The sequence below is a fragment of the Lepidochelys olivacea genome, assembly GCF_965140295.1.
Source record: "Lepidochelys olivacea isolate rLepOli2 genome assembly, chromosome: 1".
Classification (NCBI taxonomy): Eukaryota; Metazoa; Chordata; order Testudines; family Cheloniidae; genus Lepidochelys; species Lepidochelys olivacea.
Genome location: NC_140411.1, coordinates 2,895,073 through 2,920,400, shown reverse-complemented (window position 1 = coordinate 2,920,400; position 25,328 = coordinate 2,895,073). Strand labels below are relative to the sequence as shown.

The following is a 25,328-nucleotide window of genomic DNA, read 5'->3' as shown; positions in this document are numbered from 1 at the left end:
TAGTGTAATTTAAGCAATATGTGTGGTGGGGGCAGCTCAAGCTTGTTTCTTCACAGCAGGGAACGACCCCAGGTTTTCTATTCTGAAGCACTGCTCTTGCAGCCAGGAAGTGCTTTATTTTCTTCATTTATCTAAGTGTAGATGCTGAAAAAAAATCAGTTCTACAACTTTTAATTCATTTCACGTTCCACATCTGAGTGCTCCATCGTTTGGGTTTCAAACACTGCCCAGGAATCTTGGTCCAAGAACTATTTTCAGTCAAATACCTAGCCTTTTAAAAAAGGGTGTGGAACCTTTGTGGTAGTCTATGGTTTTATAGCTTTGTTTGTCTTTAGAAATAAGTTATAGGCACTGGAACTAGGGATGCTGGGGGTGCAGCACCCCCGGCTTGAAGTGGTTTCCAGCACAGATCGGGCCAGCACAACGGTTGGATGATCTCTAGGTCAGGGATTCTCAATCTTTTTTCTTTCTGAGTCCCTTCTTCCCCCCAAAAACAAAAAGGAGGACTTGTGGCACCTTAGAGACTAACAAATGTATAAGCTTTCGTGAGCTACTGCTCACTTCATTGAATGCATTCAGTGGAAAATACAGTGGGGAGATTTATATACACAGAGAACATGGAACAATGGGTGTTATCATACACACTGTAACCAGAGTGATCAGGTAAGGTGAGCTATTCCCTGCAGGAGAGAAAAAAAACCTTTTGTAGTAATAATCAAGGTGGGCCATTTCCAGCAGTTGACAAAAAGTCTGAGGAACAGTGGGGGAGGGGGAAATAAACATGGGGAAATAGTTTTGCTTTGTGTAATGACACATCCATTCCCAGTGTTTATTCAAGCCCATTCAAGATCTTGGGAGACAGGCCAGTCCTTGCTTACAGACAGCCCCCCAACCTGAAGCAAATACTCACCAGCAATCACACACCACACAACAAAAACACTAACCCAGGAACCTATCCTTGCCACAAAGCCCGTTGCCAACTGTGTCCACATATCTATTCAGGGGACACTATCATCGGGCCTAATCAGATCAGCCACACTGTCAGAGGCTTGTTCACCAGCACATCTACCAATGTGATCTAGGCCATCATGTGCCAGTAATGCCCCTCTGCCATGTACATTGGCCAAACTGGACAGTCTCTACGTAAAAGAATAAATGGACACAAATCAGATATCAGGAATTATAACATTCAAAAACCAGTCGGAGAACACTTCAATCTTTCTGGTCACGCGATTACAGACCTAAAAGTTGCAATTCTTCAACAAAAAAACTTCAAAAACAGACTCCAATGAGAGACTGCTGAATTGGAATTAATTTGCAAACTGGACATCATTACATTAGACTTGAATAAAGACTGGGAGTGGATGGGTCATTATACAAAGTAAAACTATTTCCCCATGTTTATTCCGTCCCCCCCGGACTGTTCCTCACACGTTCTTGTCAACCGCTGGAAATGGCCCACCTTGATTATCACTACAAAAGTTTTCTCTCTCTCGTGCTGGTAATAGCTCACCTTACCTGATCACTCTCATTACAGTCTGTATGGTAACACCCATTGTTTCATGTTCTCTGTATATATAAAATCTCTGTACTGTATTTTCCACGGTATGCATCCGATGAAGTGAGCTGTAGCTCATGAAAGCTTATGCTCAAATAAATTTGTTAGTCTCTAAGGTGCCACTAGTACTCCTGATCTTTTTGCAGCTACAGACTAACGCGGCTGCTACTCTAAATCCTTCCCCAAAGTATACTATAAAAACTCCACAGTTCACCAATGCCACCAGAACTGGTTTCCTGCATATAAAAGCCAGAGCCGGCATTAGAGGATAGCAAGTAGGGCAATTATTTGGGCCCCCATGGCACAGCGAGCCCTGCAAAGCAAAATTGCTCAGGCTTCAACTTCAGCCCCAGATGGCAGGGCTCAGAGCCCCAGGCTTCATCTCTGAACAGCTGGACTTTGGCTTTCTGCCCTGAGCCCTGGCGAGTCTAACTCTGGCCCTGCTTGGTGGACCCTCTGAAACCAGCTCATGGACCCCAGGGGGCCTCGCACTGCTGGCTGAGAACTGCTGCTCTCAGTTATTCTTTGGTGTGATATGTTTGGAGATCTTTCTAATTCATCATGAAGGAAATTTTCAAATGATGTGTTGTAACTTGATCTTTCACCACTAACTTCAAAGTTTGTCAAGGGGGAAAATAGTATTAGAGAAAAAGCCTGTGCATTAATTAATGAAGGGGGCAATGAAATTAATGATGACTCAAAAGTAGCTGAGGTACCAAACTTTAAATATCTCTTAAAAAGTCACTATATAGAGTAAAGGATGGATGTTAGCAGCATGGATCTTAATACATTTTCGTTTACAAATTGTTCAGATTGGTTTGGGTTAATGTGCACTGAAGGGTTTATACAAATAGTTGGGATAAATACAAATAATTAAGTTGGAAGGATTTGAGAGATTAAACATCACTGAAATGAACTTCATGGATGGTATTTAATTTTGTGAGACTCGGCCACCCTTAGACATACTAAAGAGTAAGTAAACAGGAGCTAAGATTACTTACCAGTCAGAAGAGAAGGAGATACAGCCCAGGAGAACACAGCAATAAAATGGCTGCTTAAGAGCAGCAGTTGCTTTTATCATTCGGCACACGTAAAGGAGTAGCTCCTCAAAAAGTGTTCTTGGAAAAAGGTCCTAGAAAAGTGCAACCCTGGGGAGATCTGGGAAGACCAAGGCATTACCAGGAGAATCCGCATCTGTGTGTAACAGCCTATATGGCCCTACCTGGTAACATGGCCCAAACCCCATTGTAGGCAAAGGAATGCCCCTCACAGACAGATGGGACTAACTGGCCACACTGGGGTACTGCCATTCCCCCCAAAAATAGAGAGTTGGAGAAAATGGGAACATTTTAAGTGTAATTTAAGCAATATTTGTGGTGTGACAGCGCATGTTTGTTTCTTGACAGCGGGGAAAGATCTTGCATGGTGTCAAGTCTGATTCCCCACTCTGGCACTTTGAGTGCAGAAGGTGAGGGTCCGCAAGGACTCCAAAAAATAAAACTTGCCACTCCAGGCTGGTAATGCTGCCACCACCCAAGAAATCTGGTTCCATTTCAGTTTAGGTGGAGCCCATCCTTTCTGTATAGGCTCCCCCATCTCCCTCTCTGTCAGTTACTAAAGCCACCCCATCCTCTATCTAGCATCCCTCATTTCCAGCTTATCCTTCCACCTCTCCCAGCTGTTGTCCTCCTATCTTCATACCTGATCCCTTGTCATATCCCCGAGGCCTGGCTCAGGGAAAAGGGCTCTCAGCCCATCCCCATTGCAGGGACCTTGCCTGCTACAGACCCCCAGCCAGGAGGAGCCAAAAGGAGCTGAAAGCTAAAGAAATAAACCACACAATGGTCTTTTCTTTCAGGATTTTGCAACTGAGCTTTAGGGCCCACAAGCTGTATGATGCACAATATCCCCCGCCTGCCTCACAACCCTGATTCCAAACCTCAGCTGCTTTTATACAGCTGTGATGGCTTCCCCCAGAGTGTCACCTGGAACTGGGGTACCACTCAGCCCCGCCACCCACCAGCCTGGGCTCCCTCTTACCGTACTGCTGTGGCAAACTGTAAAGTCCCCCAAGCTTCAGCCTGCACTTTCACCAGCATATTTATGGGTAGGGACACACTGAGCTGTCAGACATAGACAGGCTCTCTGGCCAGTCCCTGCCTGGGAAGGCTGAACCTTGGGCACCATCCAGCTTCTCAGGCACAAACCCCCTCTGGAGCATAAACCCAAAATTATACGATCTTGCCTTGCACAGGGAACTGTACATCGCAAGCTCATAAAATTTGCCCCCACTCTCAGTATGGAGAGGAATATATAGCAGCCTTTTGCCCCTGAATTATGACTCCCACACTGGTTTAGATAAAGTAAAACAAATTTATTAACTACAAAAGATAGATTTTAAGTGATTATAAGGGATAGCAAAGAGATTAAAGCAGATAACCTAGAAAATAAAATACAGAAACTAAACTGAAAATGCGAAACAGATTAGTTATAAATAACATATTCTCACCCTAAGAGATGATACAAGTAGGCAGCAGATTCTTATGGGGCCAGCTACACTTGCTTTACAGCTTGGAAGCCCCAGGTGTTCCATTCACAGGCTAAACATCCCTTTAGCCTGGATCCAGCACTTCCCCCATTTCAGTCTTTGTTCCTCTGGTGTGTCCAGGAGTCTTCTGGGAGGGGAGTGAACAAACCTAGATGATGTCACTCCCTGCCTTATATACCTTTTGCGTATGGCGGGAACCATTTATTTTAAAGCGAGGTTCCCGGACCGGTCTGTGGAAAAGCACTGACATCCCAAGATTGAGTCTAGAGGCATGTGGCCACATCACATGTTCTTGTAGAATCATGGCAGCCATTACATGGAGCCTGTCTGTAGCATCCTGAGGAAGGCTCCTCAGGTGGGGGATAAGTTTCTGTTAAGGCCTATTGTTTTTCCTAATGGCTCATTGCCCTGTATAGGCCCTTCGCCACTCAGCTATATAGTCTGAAAGCATATTGTCTAGTGGGGGTTCCCTAGGCATAACTACATTTTGAAATACAGATACATAGTCAATATTCACAACTTCAGATACAGCAATGACATATGCACACAAATAGGATAATCATGTTCAGGAAATCATAAAGTTTCCAGCAGGGCAGGACTGTGCGGGAGGGAGGTGAAGATAACAGCGAGTGACAGGGGATGGGGGAGAAAGTGACAGAGGCATGACATTGTGGGAAAAGGCAGAGAAATGGGTTGGGCCTTGAGGGAAGATGTGGAGCAGGGGTGGGTCCTTGGGCAAAGGGACAGGTCAGGGACAAGGCCTCATGTGTCCAGTTACAATTATAATTACAATTAGAATGTGGCAACCCTATGTGTGAATGAGATGTACACAGACTGATTCCCCAGTTTGTCACACTGACACAACACAGTAAAGTCAGGAAAGGCTTTAATGTCACTTTGACTGTCCAGTCAGTAATTCAGGGAAGAGGGCTCAGCACCATGTCACCAGCCAGCTGGGTACAGAGCTTGGTCTGAGAGCCAGAGCACCAGGAGAAAATTTAGGTTCCTTTATGAGTAAAGAGATGAAGCAGCCTGTCCTGGATCTGTTTGGTCCTCACTCCGTAGATGATGGGGTTTATCATGGGGGAAACCAGGAGGTACACGTTGGCAATGAGAACATGGAAATGCACAGCCACATTCTGGCCAAACCGGGACATGAGGGATGAGAAGAGACCTGGGAGGTAGAAGGCTAAGATGACACAGAGGTGGGAGAAGCAAGTCCCAAATGTCTTGAGCCGAGCATCCTTTGTAGGGAGGCTGAAGATGGCCCTGAGGATCTGGGTATAGGACACTGCAATAAAAAACACATCTACACAAAGCACACACAATAGCACAAAGAGGCCATAGTAACTGCTGACACGGGTGTCGGTGCAGGCCAGCTTAACCACGGCCATGTGCTCGCAGTGTGTATGGGGGATGATGTTGGTTTTGCAGTATGACCATTGCCTCACTAGGAAGGGATAGGGCAGTGCGAGCATGACACCCCGCAGCACCACGGCCAGGCCAATCTTGGCCACCATAGGGTTTGTCAGGATGGTGGAATGTCTCAGGGGATGGCAGATGGCCACGTAGCGATCAACAGCCATGGCCACAAAGATCCCAGACTCCATTCCTGAGAAGCAGTGAATCAAGTACAGCTGGGTGAGGCAGGCACTGAAATCGATCTCCCTGGAATTGAACCAGAAGATGCTCAGCATTTTGGGCAGGGTGGACGTGGACAGGACCAGGTCGGTGACAGCCAGCATGCAGAGGAAATAGTACATGGGAACATGGAGGCTCAGCTCCGTCTTCACGATGAACAGGATGGTGAAGTTCCCAAAGACGGCTATAGCATACATGGTGCAGAAAGGGATAGAGAGCCAGACATGGGCTTCCTCCAGGCCAGGAATGCCCAGCAGGATGAAGGTGGAGGGGTTGGTGAAGTGAGTTGTGTTGGAATCTGACATGGAGTAGGGAAGAAGGTGTCCAACTCTGAGGCAGAACGGTGTCTCCTGCATGTACCGTACGTCCCCCTGACTTCCTGTATCTGTCTAGGGTGAGGGTCACAATACAAATGCCTGGATGGAGAGACAATGTTAATAAGAGAAACTACATGCATTACTGGGGGCTGTTCTCATGGGCGAAGCAGATTGGTCGCTCTTCACACACTGATACATGACATTTTCACTATTCAGATAAATGAATTATGAACAACTGACCCTACTAATGCCAAGTCCATATTTTATGGTGCTCCATGTGTCAATAATTTTTACCCATCATGGTGTGGGAAGCTTTAATAGGCACCAGCAGCAACATATAACAAATGTGGAAAATGGAAAGTAGCAAATAATACAAATAGGAAATTGTGAAAATTGATAAGGGACATCAAAAACATCAGGGAAAAAGCCATGCTGTGCAGGGCTAAGGATAACAAAAAGGAGGTTATTAAGAATATTAAGAACAAAAGAAATCTTATAAAAGCTTTAGAACTAATTACAAAGGAAACTTGTAACTTTTGCATGTGTTCAAGTAGATGTGTTTGAGAAATATTTTTGTTTTTCATTCAGAAAGAAGCAGTATGAAGTACTCATATCTCCTGAAGTGCTGAAACACCTTTGAGTCCATTAACAGTCAAGGAAGGCTTTAAACCAGGGGTCCCCAACGTATAGTGCCCGTGGCACAATGGCACCCGCTGGGGCAGTTGCGTGCGCCCGCAGGACACAGTGCCACAGAAATGCTGCCGGCGAGCTTGGCCACCAGAGAACCGCCCGCTGGAATGCCGCCGAGAAGCATTGCCATTTCTCGGCGGCATTTCGGCAGCAACACTTCTTGCCACTGCCACTTCTCAGCGGCGTTTCGGCGGTGGGGTGTCTGGGGCCCGCCACAGTCTTCTGGGAATATTCCCACAGAAAGGTTGGGGACCACTGCTTTAAACAGTGATCTACAGTAGAACTTTAGAGTTACAAACACCAGACTTATGAACTGACTAATCAACAGCACGTCTCTTTTGGAACCAGAAGTAGACAATCAGGCAGCAACAGAGCCAAAAAATGAAAAAAAAGGCAAATACAGACAGTTCTGTGTGAAACATACATTATGAAAAAAATAAAGAGAATATTTAAAAAACAGATGTGCAAGGTTAGGAAGCTGATATGGGATTGGTTAAAAGAAGTCTAGGAATATAATTAATGCCAGTCAACCACATGGTTTATGAAAAACTGATCTTGTGAAATAAACCTGATTTCATCCTTTAATGAGAGTGTATGTTTGGTTGATGAAGGGAATCACGCAGATGCAACAGACTTAGGTTTCTGTGAGGTATTTTATTTAGTAGGGGAAAATATTCAGATAAAAAATGAACAATATACAATATCAACAGAGCACATGTTAAATGGACTAAAAACTGGCTAACTGACTGATCTCAGAAAGCAGTTGTCAATGGGCCATTGTCAGTGTATGGGGCTTTTGCCAGTGGGGTTCTCCAGGGATCAGTTCCAGACCTGATGCTATTCAACATTTTCATCAATGATCTGGAAGAAATAGAAAATCACTGGTAGCACCACCGTTAGTTAAGGATGTCTGACTTCAATTAGGAGACCACATTTTCATTTGCTTATACATTTGCCAAACTTTAATCTTTTGGCCTGAAATTTCCCATGCAGGGTGTCTGCTTCGAGCTGAATTGTTTTTTTGAAAGTTTCAGGCATAACAGTTTGGCCAACTTCTCGAATGAAGCTAGGATAAAACATGTCTTGCCCATGTTGAAACTTTCTTAGAATTGTTCCAGTGAGGAGCCCTCACACCTCCATGCCTTATAGCAGATAGAAGTCAGATAACAGTCTGTCCCCAACCCACCCATCCCCCGTTAACAGCCAGAGCCCTGAAATGCAAGAGGAGGAGGAGGAAGTACCTGTGCATTTACACACAGCTGGCTCCTGAGATCTTTACTGAGTCCTTACTCCAATGGGAGTTTTGTCTTAGTGAGGCCTGAGCAAACTACAGGCCATGGCCTCAGAATTTGACCTTGCATTGTCCATCTACAAACAACTTTCATCCTGAAGGTTACACTGTGCCACTGAAATGCAGCCACCTTGGGGCTGGAGATCATCAGCTGGGGAGGTAGAGAAAAGAGGCACATTTTGGCTGATGATAATGGAGCAAACTCATCCCCCATGGCAAGGGCTCTGGGATGTTTAATGGCCGTGCAGAGCGGAAAGGACCACAGACTTTCTCTCCCATCATGCCTATGTTACACTGGGTTTGTTGAGAAGGTGAGCCCCTCAGCAAGAGATGGTACCTGTGAATTCTGAGACCGAAGTGTCTTCCCTCTCAGGTAGCTGTATCCCACACCTCTCTCACTCCACCTCTGCAGCAACATCCCACACCGAGAGCAAACACCGGGGTGTGCACCATTTATAATATAGCTCTGTGTAGTCCCAGTGGGGAGAGTTCAGCCTCTAGCAGAGAAACGGCATCTGGATGCAAACAGGTTGGACACCAGAGACACTCTAGCCAATGTCTCTTTTCATTTCTGCCCTTCTATGCTATTTATCCAGCTTTAGGAGTAAACAGTAATTAAGGGACCTTCCCAAAGAGAGATAAGAACTCTTGGGCTCTGTGCTGAGTTAGAGAGGAATTGGCTGCTCTGTGAATTTGTGTATATTTAAAAATTATCATTGATTAAGAAAACTAGGGATAATGCTTAGGTCTCCATAGGGTTTCATGCCCTGTAAATTCCCAGGATGAATGGAAAGATATTAGGCAGACAGATCTGGAGAAAGATGCCTGAGGGGAGGTACAAACACTTTCTGCAAGCTCACAGGGATCAGAGATCAGTAATTCTCATCAGTAACTATCATCATACTGTGCAGTATCTTTCACTGAAGGATCTTTAAAACACCTAGCAAAGAAACGTCACTATGAACATATCCCCATTTTACAGACAGGTAAACTGATTCACAGGGAGAGTGACTTGGCCAAAGTCACACAGAGAATGACAGACAGAACCAAGGAATCCTGACTTCCCTGTCGTAAACATCTCCGTCAATAATTGAACTCATGATAAAAGGGAAATGGACTCACAGTCTAGCAGGGCCTGTTCATGTGGTGGGTGTGATGGCTTTCCCCAGGGTGTAACCTGGAACTGAGGTACTGCTGACCCTTCTGGCACACCAATCTGGGCCCCCTCTCACACTGGGAAGCTCTGACAAGCTGCAATAATCACCAGGTCTTGCACTTACACAGCCATACATAGACAGGGACACACCCAGCTGCAGTTACATGAAAGCATTCACTAGCCACTCATGAACCAACAATAGAGAGGTGCCAGCAAATTCCCTCCAGCTTCCCAGGCTAGGACCCCAGAACAGTACCATGATGCCCAGCTGAAAAGCCTGACCAGTGGAATTTTATTTTCCAGTCCACCCCTCCCTCAGTGTGGAGTGAAGAATACACCAACCCCATTTCCTGAGCAGGTGTTTCATTTCAAAACACACACTGTATTAGGTGTAAAAATATAAAACAGATTTCTTAAGTACAGAAAGATAGATTTTTAGAGATTATAAGTAATAGCGAACAGTGGAAAGTTGGTTATAAACAACAAAATTGCAATCTAAGTTCTCTACACTGTACAGGATTTGAGTCAAGCCGTGTCTCACCCTGATGGTACAAACCATCCACCAGTCTTTCATACACAGGCTAGAAATCCCTGTAGCCTGTGACCACAGCCACACTTCATTCCTTTTTTTCCTATTGTGTTTCCAGGTGTTGAGATGTGGGGGAGTGAGTCCAAGTGATGATGTCACTTCCCCCAGTTATATCTTCTGCCAGGTGGAGGGAACTTCATTATTACAAGCAAAAGCACCCAGCGCAGTTAGTGGAAAAGTTCAGAAACAAGATGGAGTCCAGTGTCACAGAAGTTGGTCACGTGCCCTTGCATGTTTTGATAATTCATAGCAGGGGCTGTCATAAATATAAAGGGAAGGATAACCATCTTTCTGAATACAGTGCTATAAAATCCCCCCTGGCCAGAGACAAAATCCTTTCACTGTAAAGGGTTAGGAAGCTAAGATAACCTCACTGGCACCTGACCAAAATGACCAATGAGGGGACAAGATTCTTTCAAATCTGGAGAGGGGGGACAAAGGGTTTTGTCTGTCTGTTTGATACCTTTGCCGGGAAGAGATCAAGGATGCAAGCCTTCCAACTCCTGTAAAGTTAGTAAGCAATCTAGCGAGAAAATGTGTTAGGTTTTCTTTGTGTTTTGACTTATAAAATTTGCTGTGCTGGAGGGAATGTGTACTCCTGTTTTTGTGTCTTTTTGTAACTTAAGGTTTTGCCTAGAGGGATTCTCTATGTTTTGAATCTGATTACCCTGTAAAGTGTTTACCATCCTGATTTTACAGAGGTGATTCTTTTACCTTTTCTTTAATTATTTTTTTTTCTTTTAAGAACCTGATTAATTTTTCATTGTTCTTAAGATCCAAGGGTTTGGGTCTGTGTTCAACTGTACCAATTGGTGAGGATATTATTATCAAGCCTTCCCCAGGACAGGAGGTATAGGGCTTGGGGGGATATTTGGGGGAAGACGTCTTCAAGTGGGCTTTTTCCCTGTTCTTTGTTTCAATCAATTGGTGGTAGCAGCATAGGGTTCAAGGACAAGGCAAAATTTGTACCTTGAGGAAGTTTTTAACCTAAGCTGGTAAGAATAAGCTCAGGGGGTCTTTCATGCAGGTCCCCACATCTGTACCCTAGAGTTCAGCGTGGGGAAGTAACCTTGACAGGGGTCATCACTCATATCCTGGCTAGAACATTCACAGGAAAGTCCATCAGGTGGGCATAAACTTCTTCTAAGGCTTATCGTGTTTCTTAATGGGCCATTATCTTGAATGGTGCATCCACAATGTGCTGGCTAGACTGGATGTAAACTACCTTGTGGATGGTTTCAGAGTAGCAGCCCTGTTAGTCTGTGGGTGGATGTTACCCAGGGACAAACACATTTGAAATGCTGGTATAGAGGTAATCTTCATAACTTTAGGTACAAAAATGATACATGCACACAAATACACTAATCCTATTTAACAAATCGAAACTTTTCCATTGAAACCATACGTGACATACTTTACAGAAAACACGTCAGAATCATATCACTGTGGTACATACAGTAGTGCCTCACTTGACGTTGTCCCGGTTCATGCTGTGTCCTTGTTACATTGCTGATCTATTAGAGAACAGGCTCGTTTAAAATTGTGCAATTCTCCCTTATAACGTCCTTCACCTGCTGGCTCTGTCCACTGCTTGCAGGGCTCTCTGGAGGAGCCCCTGCTCGTGGGGATGAGAAGGGAGAGGGCAGAAGCCCCCCTATCAGCTCCCCTAAATTCCATGCAAGGAATGAGGCTTAGCAGCTGCCCAGCACCAGTTCAGGGGGCCTTCCTCCCACTGCCCTGCTGCTCCTGCCCTCTGCCTTGGAGCTGCTCCCGGGAGCCTCCTGCTTGCTGGGTGGGAGGGGCGGGGAGAGGATGTCCCCTTGCGCCTGCCCCCCTGCTCCATACCCCCTCTCCACAAAGCAGAGAAGGGGGGATAGGGCTCAGGCACAGAAAGGAGGGAACTTGCTGGAAGCAGCTGCTTCCTGTCTGAACTTGTTGATCTGATTAAAAGGGCAGCGTACTGGAAGTGGGGTCAGCGTACTTAAAGGGGCAACCCACGTCTCTCTCTTTCACTCGTGCAGCCCCCCCGCCCCCTCCCCAGCACTTTGGAAAGTCAGCGCCTGTGCGGCCGTGCAGGTGCCATCAGGAGGAGGGAGTGGTGCTCTCCAGTGGGGTAGCGTGGGCTTCATCATCATGTTCGTTTTTTGCTGGGAAGTGTTTGCAGCCCCTGGCCTGCGTCTATTGTGTTTCCTCTCTCCTGCGTCCGCCCATGCTGCCTTGTAGAGCGTGAGACGACAGTAACAGCAACGTGCTAACCCCTGAGGGCTCAGCCGAGTGCTACTTCATCATTTAGCAGCAAGGAATTCCCTGGGAAATAGCCCACCCTCTGACTCCTCCACCTCAACCAGGCTTCACAGTCACTCATTGCTGTGCACAATATTAAACTCTTTGTTTAAAATTGTTTAAAGCTTATAATGTATATGTATATAATGACTTTTGTCTGGCAAAAAGAAAATCCTGGCACCTAACCGCCCCCCGCCCGCCAATTTACATTAATTCTTATAAGGCAATTGGATTCGCTTAACGTCGTTTTGCATAAAGTCACATTTTTCAGGATTATAACTACAACGTTAAGTGAGGAGTTACTTTATGAGGACGCCAGGGTGGTGCTTTGATGCGCAGAATATCACAGCTCCCCTCTTGAGTTTACTGCAGGTGCATTAGTCACTGACTATTGCGAAGGCAGCGTGACCAAGGCCCTGTTTAAGGTTAGAACATTCAACTCACAAGAGTTGTAAGTATTGTAGTGTTTTCCCCATGTGTTCTTCAAAAGTTGTGTGTGGCTTTTCTGGGTTGCTAGAAAACCTGTATTTGTATCTTTGCAGCATTGTTATCCACTGTGCTTTTGTAACTGGTAGTAACTCAATAGAGATATTCACCAATGCAATGCAGTGATGTGCCTCAGTTTCCCCTGCCACAAAAACAGACTCCAACGACAAACTGCTGAGCTTGAATTAATATGCAAACTAGATACCAGTAACTTGGCTTTGAATAGAGACTGGATCATTACACATATTGAATCTATTTCCACATGTTAAGTATCCTCCCACCTTCTTGTCAACTGTCTAAATGGGCCATCTTGATTATCACTACAAAAAGTTTTTTTCTCATGCTGATAATAGTTCATCTTAATTAATTAGCCTCTCACAGTTTCTATGACAACTTCCACCTTCTCTGGATGTATATATTGTCGTGGAAAAATTAACCATGCATTGTGTTTGGACCAGAACAAAGCCTGAGGCTTCTTTATTTAAGCAGGCACCTACAGGGAGAGTCAGCTGGAGCTCCTCTGACGTAAACAGAAATACAGGAGCTTATATTGCTGAAAACCACAATTTGCCAGACCCACTTTCTTTAACAGCATTTTCCTTATTTGGCATTTAGTGCAAGCTTCAACGGTAGCTTTGCCTTACTTGGAGTTTAGCAAAAACAAGCTTTTCCTGGTATTGACAGGTGTTTCTTTTGCAGTTAATGGGTTTTTTTTTAACTTTTAGCGGTTGTGGTTACATTTTTTAAGCTGTTCTGTTGCAATTGCCCCTTAATGGAATTTTCCTCACTCTCTTCTTATGCTTCATACAGACAGTGAGCTTGACCAAAGTTTTAGGCCTAGAAGTTTAGGCCTGCTAGATTTTTCCTTTACATTATCTATCTTCTTACTCTATGTTCCATTCTATGCATCCGATGAAGTGGGCTGTCGCCAATGAAAGCTTATGCTCTAATAAATTTATTAGTCTCTAAGGTGCCACAAGTACTCCTGTTCTTTTTAGGTGTATTATGGTTTCCCTGCTGTGACAAGCTTTGAGCTTGTTTACAGGTGTTAGGTGAGAAGCCCTATCTCCATAGAAGCTTCTTGATAACTACTCCTATCATGTCCAAAAGCTTTTCCCCAAAATCATGCATGTTACACCTTTTCATAGGATTTACTGTCGTACCAAGCTCTTTATTGTAAGATTTATCATTTGCTTCAAACTTTGCATCATGAGATTTAACAATAACACCAAATCTTTTATCACAGGTAGGTGTTTTCAAGTATTTTTTTATAATACCAAGCCTTCTGCTTGTACAGTTTGGTTTGTTCAATACCCATTGTGTCTTTCAACTCCTCCCCGAACCTTACCATCTGTTTATTTACCGGGTTTCCTTTCCTCTCCGTGCCCCTTTCAGCAGGGATTTCAGTTGAAGGTCATCTTTGGGGTCTTTGCATTCCAGGGTCTGGTGAGGTAAGGACGTAAAGGGACTTTGCATGTTGGCTAGACCTCTGTGGTGCTGTTTCCCAACTCCAGGGTTATGCTCATTCAAAAATTCCACCTCTCCACTCAGGCTTTCCTGCACTCCCCACTCCCAGCACTGGGACTTTCCCAACCCTTTCCCAGAGGGTTGTGATCTGTGCTCTCTGGGCTAAGAGGTGTGTCTTTCCCGGCAGCTCTTTCCGGGCAACTGCCTCCTTACCAGCCCAGGATATTTCTTCCTCCCCTCTGCCAGGTGGGTCATTAGCATTTTCACAGACAACCCTTTATTCAGTAGGATCTGCATCCTGTTTTAAAGAGACAGAGTTAGTTTTCACAAGCATGTAAGGAACAAAGTCCTGAAAAATGGAGAGCTGGATTTGGGTACCCTCCATCATCCCTCTGTCTATAGTTCCCTCTCAAAGCCTGAGACACAGGTTGGGTGCCTGGGTGCACAGATGCTGAATCAGCCATTCTGTTCTGGGCGTCCCCCCCCTTGTGATCAGTGCGGGGACATTCCTGTCCTCCCCCAGTTTCCTCCTGAGCCCCGCTACATGCATACCCAATGCTCTCTATCCTCTGTTCAGCGGTGAAGGGCTCCGACCTAAAAGCCTGGAAAGTTTTCTCATCTGCAGGCACTACACCCCGCAGCTCTTTCTGAGGTGGTGTTGCCTCCCGCGGCAGTGTTAAAGGAACCCTCAGATCCCCCCTCAGTGGTTTATACGATTCCATCACCCTTCTCTGGGCTCCCCTCTGGAAGACATCTTCCTTTGCTCCTGAGCATAGGATTTTCCCCTTGCTAAACTGAATCTGGTCATTTTTCTCCCTGACACTTCTCCCACTCTGAGGAGATGTCACCTTCAGCTTCAGGGCAGGAGCTGGTCTCAACCACCTGCACCTCTGGAAGCATGCAGCTTCTCCCTGCTGCAGAGGAATCAAGGAGATGCTCTCTCATTCCTTCAGCACTTCCTGGGACTTTATCCTTTCCCTCTGGGGTCCCAGCAGATTGTTCCTTCTTGGTGCAAGCTTACCCTTAATGCCCCGAGCTGCACAGAAGAAATCATTGCCAAGTAGGATAGTATAACAAGGTGCTGGGCATGAACTTCTGAGCCAGCCCTCTGTCACTCCATCCCAAAGAGCTTCAGCTTTGGCAAACCTTACCAAGCAGTAACTGTAGTAGGGATTTGACCATTAGAAATATAGATAGCTGGGTTTGTGATAATCCAGAACAATACATGGTGAATTGCCTGGGTTGTGTGAAGGTAGCAGATCTCGCAAGACGTCCAGACCCACTTACGTGTAGTGTTGGGGAGAAGCTGGTGGTCGTGGTACATGTACTGCCCGTAACAGAGGGAAAGGTAGGAGAGAGGTCCTGGAGGCCAAATTTAGTTTGGAAGGCAGGAGATTCACACATTCATGCCCCATCTGTCCTTCAGTCAGCACATTTCCTCATACGACTGATGGACAGATTGTATTTTTTAATTGTTTTTAGTTTCTCACTGTGGACGTGTGAATGTGGGGCCCGGGACCACATCTGAGGAGGAGGGTTTTGCTCTGATAACCTGTGGGTGACATGAAGAGGTCTTTATACTTAGTAGGTGGTCAAGGAAATGGGCTTTGTTCAGGATTATAAGTGGATTGTTCTTATACCTTATAGAATGTTATAGGTATATATATTAATATATTTGAGGGATTACATGGTTTTTTTGAATAGTTAAAAACCCAGAAATATTCCCTATATAACTTATAATACATGATATTAGATGAGTAATGTCGATAGTCGGTATGCAGACATAGATGTAAATGCGTATATAATAATATATGTTTGTACCTTAAACAGTTCTCATAGGACACTTTTGGATCAACACACTTCACAGAGTATCCGAGTGTACAGATGTCCAACAGCCCTTACAAACTGCACAAGTACAAGCATTTGTTTTTTAAAACATTAATAAGCATTTGATTATTCCTTATAATGATTATTCATTACTGTGGCAGAGTTGATAGCTAGGTCCATTCCTTTCTGAACCCGGTGTTGTAATTTGGCTTTTTTGGTTTGAGGTTGCAGATAGCAACACATTCCCATCAGTGCAATTACTGCTATGGCTTGTATTCCCACCAGCGTTACAAGTGTTTGGACTAATGGGTGTAGAGTGACATCCCCTGGAATTGCCCACCAAGGTCTTTCCCCCTCTCTTTCTACTTCTTTGCTTCGTTGTTGGATAAGATGAGCTATGGGTATTAAGGCTTCCTTGGTTCTTGCCACCAAGTCATGTATGTTGAATTGTAATCACTCCAGCTGGGAAAACAATTGACTCAATAAATCGTGTAGGTTGCCAGAAGGAGTAATAATTTCACTGGCACTACTTGCTGGCCAGAAGGCATGGGTTTCGATTTGGACGGTGCTAGTGACTTGCACACAAAATTCTCTATTGATTTCAGAACAAATGTTTCCATGTATAGAAAAATCGGAATAGCCCAGAGCACAGACCCCATCTTGCATTTGTACCAGCTCATTGATTAATTCTTTTTGTACCAATCGGGCCCAGCCTCTTTTTGTGTCATTGGTATTAATTGTAGCATAGCATTTACACAGCCACCATCCATTACGTTTTGTACAACAAGCCTGATTTGTTTCTAAGACAGTTTTAGTCACTAGGTGCACAGTGGGATAGTGCTGTACATAAGTATTATTTACCAACGTTCCCATACTGTTGGCATAGTATACTTTGATTGGATTTTGCATTTACCTTGGGATTGCCATAATGCTATGAAGGCTTTCATTGTTATTACGATTTAAACTTGAAACCTTATTAAATGTAGCAGATTGTAAAAACACTGGACTTTTTGCTCCTGCATTTGTTTGTAAATGTCTGCGCGGTCCAGTATTTTTGGCCAATCTTGTATTTTTTAATTGTAATAAGCTTTGTTGGATGAGTAGAATGGAAGAATTACTTCTGTGTCTTGCTTACAACATACCTACCAATACATCCCGAAATGATGTTTGCTTTTTTTGCAACAGCGGTACACTGTTGACTCATATTTAGCTTGTGGTCCATAATGACACCTAGATGCCTTTCCTCAGTACTCCTTCTTAGGCAGTCATTTCCCATTTTGTATGTGTGCAACTGATTGTTCCTTCTTAAGTGTGTCCAGATCATTTTGAATTTTCATCATATCCTCCAAAGCAGTTGCAACACCTCCCAGCTTGATATCATCTGCAAATGTAATAAGTGTACTCTCTATGCCATTGTCAAAGTTCCTTCCCCACTCTGAACTCTAGGGTACAGATGCGGGGACCTGCATGAAAACCTCTTGAGCTTACTTTTACCAACTTAGGTTAAAACTTCCCCAAGGTACAAACTATTTTACCCTTTGCCCTTGGACTTCCACTGCCACCACCAAACTTTATCTGGGTTCCTGAGAAAACGTTGTTTGGAAACGTCTTTCCCCCCAAAATCCTCCCAACCCTTGCACCCCACTTCCTGGGGAAGGTTTGGTAAAAATCCTCAACAATTTGCATAGGTGACCACAGACGCAAACCCTTGGATCTTAGAACAATGATAAAGCGTTCAGTTTCCTTACAAGAAGACTTTTAATAGAAGTAAAAAAAAAAAATCACCTCTGTAAAATCAGGATGGTAAATACCTTACAGGGTAATTAGATTCAAAACATAGAGAATCCCTCTAGGCAAAACCTTAAGTTACAAAAAAGACAGGCAGACAGAAATAGTCATTTTATTCAGTACAGCTATTTTCTCAGACATTTAAAGAAATCATAATCTAACACATACCTAGCTAGATTACTTACTAAGTCATTCCTGTTCTGTCCCCGGCAAAAGCAGCATACAGACAGACCCAGACCCTTTGTTTTTCTCCCTCCTCCCAGCTTTTGAAAGTATCTTGTCTTGCATTGGTCATTTTGGTCAGGTGCCAGCGAGGTTGCCTTTAGCTTCTTAACCCTTTACAGGTGAAAGGATTTTTCCTCTGGCCAGGAGGGATTTTAAAGGTGATTACCCTTCCCTTTATATTTATAACAGCCATGATCTAAATCTTTGATGAATACATTGAAAAGAACCAGACCCAGAACTGATCCCTCTCGTTATGCACTTCCAGCCTGACTGTAAACCATTGATAACTACTCTCTGGGAGCAGTTTTCCAACCAGTTATCCACCCACATTATAGTAGCTCCATCTAGGTTGTATTCCCTAGTTTCTTAATGAGCAGGTTATGCAAGACTATCAAAAGCCTTACTAAAGTCGAGATATACCACATCTACTGCTTCCCCCCATCCATAAGGCTTGTTACCCTGTCAAAGAAAGATATCAGGTTGGTTTGACAAAATTTGTTCTTGACAAATCCATGCTGACTATCACTTATCACCTTGTTATCTTCTAGATGTTTGCAAATTGATTCCTTAAATATTTGCTCCATTATCTTACGTGGCACAGAAGTTAAGCTGACTGGTCTGTAATTGCCTGGTTTCCCATGTTTCCCCTTTTATAGATAGGCACTATATGTGCTGTTTTCCAGTCTTCTGGAATCTCTCTGTCTTCCATGACTTTTCAAAGTTAATAGCTAATGGCTCAGATATCGCCTCAGCCAGTTCCTTGAGTATTCTAGGATGCATTTCATCAGGCCCTGGTGACTTGAATACATCTAACTTGTCTAAGTAACTTTTAACTTGTTCTTTCCCTATTTTAGCATTTGAACCTACCCAATTTTCACTGTCATTCTCTATGGCAAATGTCTTGGTGAAAACCAAAACAAAGAAGTCATTTAGCACTTCTGCCATTACCACATGTTCTGTTGTTTTCCCCTCTTCATTTAGTAACGGGCCTACCCTGTCCTTGGTCTTCCTCTTGCTTCTAATATATTTGTAGAATGTTTTCTTGTTACTCTTTATGTCTCTAGCTAGTTTGATCTACCTAGTCTTACTAATTTTACTTCTAAATATATGTGTTATTTGTTTATATTCCTCCTTTGTAATTTGACCTTGTTTCCACTTGTTGTACGACTCTTTTTTGATTTTTAGATAATTCCTGATCTCCTGGTTAAGCCAGGATGCTCTCTTGCCATACTTCCTGTCTTTCTTACGCAGTGCAATAGTTTGGTCCTGTGCCCTTAATAATGTCTCTCTGAAAAACTGCCAGATATCTTCTATCATTTTTCCCCTTAGACTTGCTTCCCATGAGATCTTACCTACCAACACCCTGAGTTTGCTAAAGCCTTGCTTCTTGAAATCCATTGTCTTTATTTTGCTGTTTTCCCTTCTACCATTCCTTAGAATCATGAACTTTATCATTTCATGATCACTTTCTCCCAAGGTGCCTTCCATTTTCAATTTCTCAACCAGTTCCCCCTTGTTTGTCAAAATCAAGTCTAGAACAGTCTCTCCCCTAGTAGCTTCTAGAAGCCTCCACCTTCTGGAACAAAAAAATTGTCTCCAATACATTCCAATAACTTATTGAATAATCTGTTCCCTGCGGTGTTATTTGCCCAAGAGATGTCTGGACAGTTGAAATCCCCCATTACCACCAAGTCCTCTGCTTTGGATGTTTTTGTTAGTTGTTTGAAAAACTCCTCATCCACCTCTTCTTGGACTGTACCCACCCAATATTTGAGACTGTTTATTCAGATTGTTGTTGCCAGTGTTTTCATAGTGTCCCAATCTGGGGGGTACAGTACATTTTCCCAGCTGGGCCTGGGTTTTCCAAAGACCACTTCAGAAGGACTAATTCCTGTTGTGCAATTTGGGAATCTCCAGATTCTCATCAGAACATATCGAAGCATCATGTTCCAGTTTGTTCCCAGCTCATTGCATACTTTGGATAATTCAATTTTAGAAGACTTGTTCATTTTTACCTTTACATCCACTACATCCCACTTCTCTCCCAGAGCTGAGATAGAAACCAGGAGTCCTGATGGAGTCTCTTTCTCTTCAGAGTTAGTAAGAAAATTAGAATATACGTTAAATTTTTCAATCTAACCAAAGTCTCTTACATAACTTCCCATAAGATGTCAGAATATGTTAGTATGAGAGCTGAGGGGTTTTAATATGTATTTTTCTTTTTTTTTTCCTATAGGAATTAGATACAGCGTTCCTGTCAACTCATTGCTGTTATCTGCCAAAAACTAGAGTTTTCAAGAGCCTAAGTAGCCCCTGGAATCACGGTGAAAGTTGCCTCCCACAAACAAAATTGAAAATTGTTACCTTCCAGCTGGTGGCAAGGGGAGGGAGGTGGAAAACATCCTGTGAGTGATAGGGGGAGGGAAGGATAAGAGTGAGAGAGAGGGGCAAGTCCTTGGGGAAGAAGCAAAGCAGGGGCAAAACTCTGGCAGAAAGGAATGGTATTTGGGGGGTCCAGTTACCAGCAATTAGAAAGGTGGCAACCCAGTGAATGGTACATTGACCGCCTCCCCAGTTTGTAATGTTGACACAGCACAGTGAGTTCAGGAAAGGTTTTAGTGTGTCTTTGACTGTACAGTAAGTGATTCAGGAAAGAAGTCTTAGAACTATGTCATCGGTCAGCTATACACAGAGCTTGCTTTGAAAGCCAGAGCAAAAAGAGGAAAATGTAGGTCCCTTTGTGAGTAAATAGCTGGAGCAGCCTGTCAAGGTTCCTTCCCCACTCTGAACTCTAGCGTACAGATGTGGGGACCTGCATGAAAACCTCCTAAGCTTATTTTTACCAGCTTGAGTGAAAACTTCCCCAAGGTAATAACTATTTTACCTTTTGCCCTTGGACTTATCAGTGCCACCACCAAACATCTAACAGGGATATAATTTGGAAAGAGTCCGTTGGGAAACGTCTTTCCCCCCAAAATCTTCCCAAATGTTACACCCCCTTTCCTGGTGAAGGCTTAATAAAAATCCTCACCAATTTGCATAGGTGAACACAGACCCAAACCCTTGGATCTTAAGAACAATGAAAAAGCATTCAGTTTCTTAAAAGAAGAATTTTAACAGAAGAAAACGTAAAAATAATCACCTCTGTAAAATCAGGATGGTAAATACCTTACAGGGTTATCAGATTCAAAACATAGAGAATCTCTCTAGGCAAAACCTTAAGTTACAAAAAGACACAAAAACAGGAATCTCCATTCCATTCAGCACAGCTTATTTTCTCAGCCATTTAAAGGAATCAGAATCTAACGCATCTCTAGCTAGATTACTTACTAAGTTCTAAGACTCCATTCCTGCTCTGTTCCCGGCAAAAGCATCACACAGACAGAGAGAGATTTTGTTTCTCCCTCCCCCCAGCTTTTGAAAGTATCTTGTCTCCTCATTGGTCATTTTGGTCAGGTGCCAGTGAGGTTATCCTAGATTATTAACCCTATACAGGTGAAAGGGTTTTTCCTCTGGCAAGGAGTGATTTTAAAGGTGTTTACCTTTTCCTTTATATTTATGACACAGCCTGTCCCAGATTTCTTTGGTCCTCATACCATAGATGATGGGGTGTACCATGGGGGGCACAGCAAGATACACATTGGCAATGATAATGTGGAAATGCAGGGCCACATTGTGGCCAAACCTGTGCATGAGGAAGGAGAAGAGAGCTGGTGTGTAAGAGGCTAAGATGACAAAGATGTGGGAGCCACAGGTCACAAAAGTCTTGACTCGGGCATCCCTTGTGGGGAGGCTGAAGATGGCCCTGAGGATCTGGATATAGGACACAGTGATAAAAAACACATCCAGACCAGTCACCAAGAATGCCACAGAGAGGCTGTAATAACTACTGACATGGATGTCGGCACAGGCCAGCTTCACCAAGGCTATGTGCTCACAGTAAGAGTGGGGGATGATGTTGGTTCTGCAATATGGCCAACGTCTCGCCAGGAAGGGATAGGGCAGTATAAGTGTGCCACCACGCAGCACCACGGCCAGACCAATCTTGGCCACCATGGTGTTTGTCAGGATGGTGGAATGTCTCAGGGGATCACAGATGGCCACGTAGCGATCAAAAGCCATGGCCACGAGGATTCCAGACTCCATCACTGAGAAGCAGTGAATGAAGTACATCTGCGTGAGGCAGGCACTGAAATTGATCTCCCTGGAAATGAACCAAAAGATTGCCAGCATTTTGGGTAGAACGGCTGTGGACAGGACCAGGTCACTGACGGCCAGCATGCAGAGGAAATAGTACATGGGCCCATGGAGGCTCGGCTCCCTCTTCACAATGAACAGGATGGTGACGTTCCCCAAGATGGCTATGATGTACATGGTGCAGAAGGGGATGGAGATCCAGACATGGGCCATCTCCAGGCCAGGAATGCCCAGCAGGATGAAGGTGGAGGTGTTGATGAAGTCGGTTATGTTGTAATCTGACATTGAGTAGGGCAGAAGGCGTACAGCTCTGAGGAAGAATGCTGTCTCCTGCATGTACCATACATTCCCCTGATGTTGTGTATATGCCCAGAGTCTAGGATGATGGCTGAAGTACAAATGCCTGGATGGAGAGAATGTTAACATAAGACACTATATGTACTACAAAAGGCGGTTCTTATGGTTGAAGCAGATTAGTCGCTCTTCACACATAAAAAATGACATTTTCATTGTTCAAATAAATGAATTATTAACAACTGACCCTACTAATGCCAATTCCGTATTTTATGGTGCTCCATGCATCAATCATTCAGTGGGGGGAACCTTAGTAGGGACCAGCAGGAAACACAAGTGTGGATACTTGTTGTCCATCTTCATGCCTTAATGAATTGAAACCCATGCTACATTGTATATGCTGTAAGGCATTCCCCATTCACCTGGTTGCTCAAAACCTGAGAGTGGGGAAAAAACAATGAAGCTTTGCCAAGACATGTGCCGGAGGAAACATCCCAACTAGAACACACCCCAGGGAACAGACAAGGCATCATTGATAGCAGCTCTATAGAAACACCTGCTGCATGGCAAAAGCAAAGGCAACGTCTGGATGCCTAATGAATGGTTTGGAGAATAACCTGCTCTGGAAACGCACTCAGTTGTGGTCATTCAGTTCTGTGAAGGATACAGCAGAGAGAAAGGTGATTTCTGGGACAGGCTCTGAGATTGGGGGAGGTTGCAATATGTGTACCAATTGAAAAGTCTGGGACTGTTGAGTTTAGAGAAGAGACAAAGAAGGTGTATCTGACAGAGGAGAACAAAATAAAGAAGGGAACTGGTTACATTCAAATGGACAAACAGAGAACAGTTCCCAATCAGTAATAAATAGAGACACTTAATGCTTCAAAATGCTAATTGTCCAAAGCTGAGGCAAATTATCAGCAAAAGTGATTGGAAGGAAAAATTTAGACAGAATAATGGGAATGAAGATTGTGAGTTCTCGTGACAAAGTGAATTCAACTATTAGGAGGGAAATAAACCAATAATGAACAAATGGGGAAAAGACAAATAGCAAGAAGTATAAATTGGAAGTTATGAAAACTGATAAGCGATCAGGTTCAGGACATTCAGAGAAAAGCCAGGCTTGGAAGGACTATGAATCACAAAAAGGAGGTTACTGAGTCTATTAAGAACCAAATCAAAATTGCAGCCAATTCCTAGAGGGAGAAAGCAAATGTGTTAATCTTGCAGAAAAGGGAGACTTGTTCAAGAAACAGTTTTCTTCTGCATTTGGAAAGAAGCAGGATAAGAGTCTCATATCACCTGAGGTGAGGAAACACTTTCCAGTCCATTAACGATCAAGGAGGGTGATAAACAGCATCTACAGTTGAACCTTAGAGTTAGGAACACCAGAGTTACGAGCTGGCTGATCAGCCACAGATCTCATCTGGAAACGGAAGTACGCAAACAGGCAGCAGCAGAGCTATCCCTCCCCCTGCAAACCGCAAATACAGGACAGTTCTGTGTTAAAGGTAAATTATTTAAAAAATAAAGGCTAGGAAAGAATGGAAAAGCTGGTATAGGACTAGTTCAAAAACCCCCTAGAGAAATATAATTAATGTCAGTCAGTCAGAATTTACAGAAAAGAAGTCTTGTCAAATAAATCCAATTTCATCCTTTAATGAGAGTAAACCTTTTGTTGATCAAGGAAACCGCACAAAAGCAATGGATTTAAATTGCACCAAGGGAGGTTTAGGTTGGACATTAGGAAAAACTTCCTAACTGTCAGGGTGGTTAGGCACTGGAATAAATTGCCTAGGGATGTTGTGGAATCTCCATCATTGGAGATTTTTAACAGCACGTTAGACAAACACCTGTCGGGATGTTTTAGATGGTGCTGGTCCTGCCATGAGTGCAGGTGACTGGACTTGATGACCTCTCAAGGTCCCTTCCAGCTCTGTGGTTCTATGATATGCAATAGAGTTGATTTCTCTGAGGTATTTGAGTTAGTAGGGGGAAACATTCTGATAAAAAACACTATCCAATATCAGTAGAGCATACGTAAAATGATTTAGTTGAGGATTGGTCCTGCTTTGAGTAGGGGGTTGGACTAGATGACCTCCTGAGGTCCCTTCCAACCCTGATATTGTATGATTCTATGACTAAAAAGTGGCTAACAGACAGATCTCAGAAAGCCCTGGTCAGTGGGCCATTGTCAGCAAATCTGGCTGCATCCAGTGGGGTTCTGCACAGATCAGTTCTTAGCCCGATGCTTTTCAATATTTTCATCAAGGATCTGGAAGCAAATATAGAATCACTGAAGATAAAATATGTGGATGACCCAAAGGTTGGCAGAGTGGTTACAATGAGGAGGCCTGGGCAGGCATACTGATTGATCTAAAGTGTTTGATGAGCTGGGCTCATGCAAACAACATGCTTTAATACAGTGACATGCAAAGTTATTCTCTCAGAAAAGAGAAGGCAGGCCCTACACACAGACAAATACAAAGTGATCCTCTTGGAACAGGGAAAGCAGGTCCAACCCACAACCTCGGCCACTGTATTATGGAAGGCAGGGACACTGAAAAGGATTTAGGGGTCACTGTGGACAACCAACTCATTGTGAGCTCTGAGTGTGATGCTGTGTCCTAAAGGGCAGATGTGATCCTCGGCTGCATAAACACAGGAGTGGTGAGTTGGAGCTGGGGAACGATTTTACCTCTGCACATGGCATTCGTGAAACTGACTGTGTCCAGTCCTGGGGTCCACATTTCAAAAAGGATGTTGAAAAAATGGAGAGGGTGCAGAAAAGAGCCAGGAAAGTGTTTGGAGGCTGGAGAAAATGCTGGACAATGAGAGACAAATAGAGCTTCATCTATTTATGTTATCAAAAAGACGATCAAGGAGATAATTTCACTGGGAGAAAATCCTGGGTACTAACATACTCTGAAGTCTAGCAGAGACAGGCAGAGCAAGGCCCAGAGGTTGAAAG

At 43.9% G+C, this 25,328-nt stretch overlaps 2 protein-coding genes across 2 annotated transcripts in view; both read right to left on the bottom strand.

The window, feature by feature from the left end:
* Positions 1-5,104: 5,104 nt before the first annotated feature.
* LOC311514553 (olfactory receptor 52R1-like) overlaps positions 5,105-25,328 on the bottom strand; it is a gene marked incomplete at both ends in the record, with an annotated part of 69,502 nt that continues 49,278 nt past the window's right edge. The window contains one exon of the mRNA XM_084617124.1: positions 5,105-5,143. Coding sequence (XP_084473250.1) covers positions 5,105-5,143 — 39 coding nt within the window. The remainder of the gene's footprint in view (positions 5,144-25,328) is intronic.
* On the bottom strand, positions 21,395-22,399 carry LOC311512972 (olfactory receptor 52K1-like; the record flags this gene model as incomplete). Its single annotated transcript, XM_084614477.1, has 1 exon — positions 21,395-22,399. One exon carries the CDS (start codon positions 22,397-22,399, stop codon positions 21,395-21,397), a length of 1,005 nt encoding a protein of 334 aa, XP_084470603.1.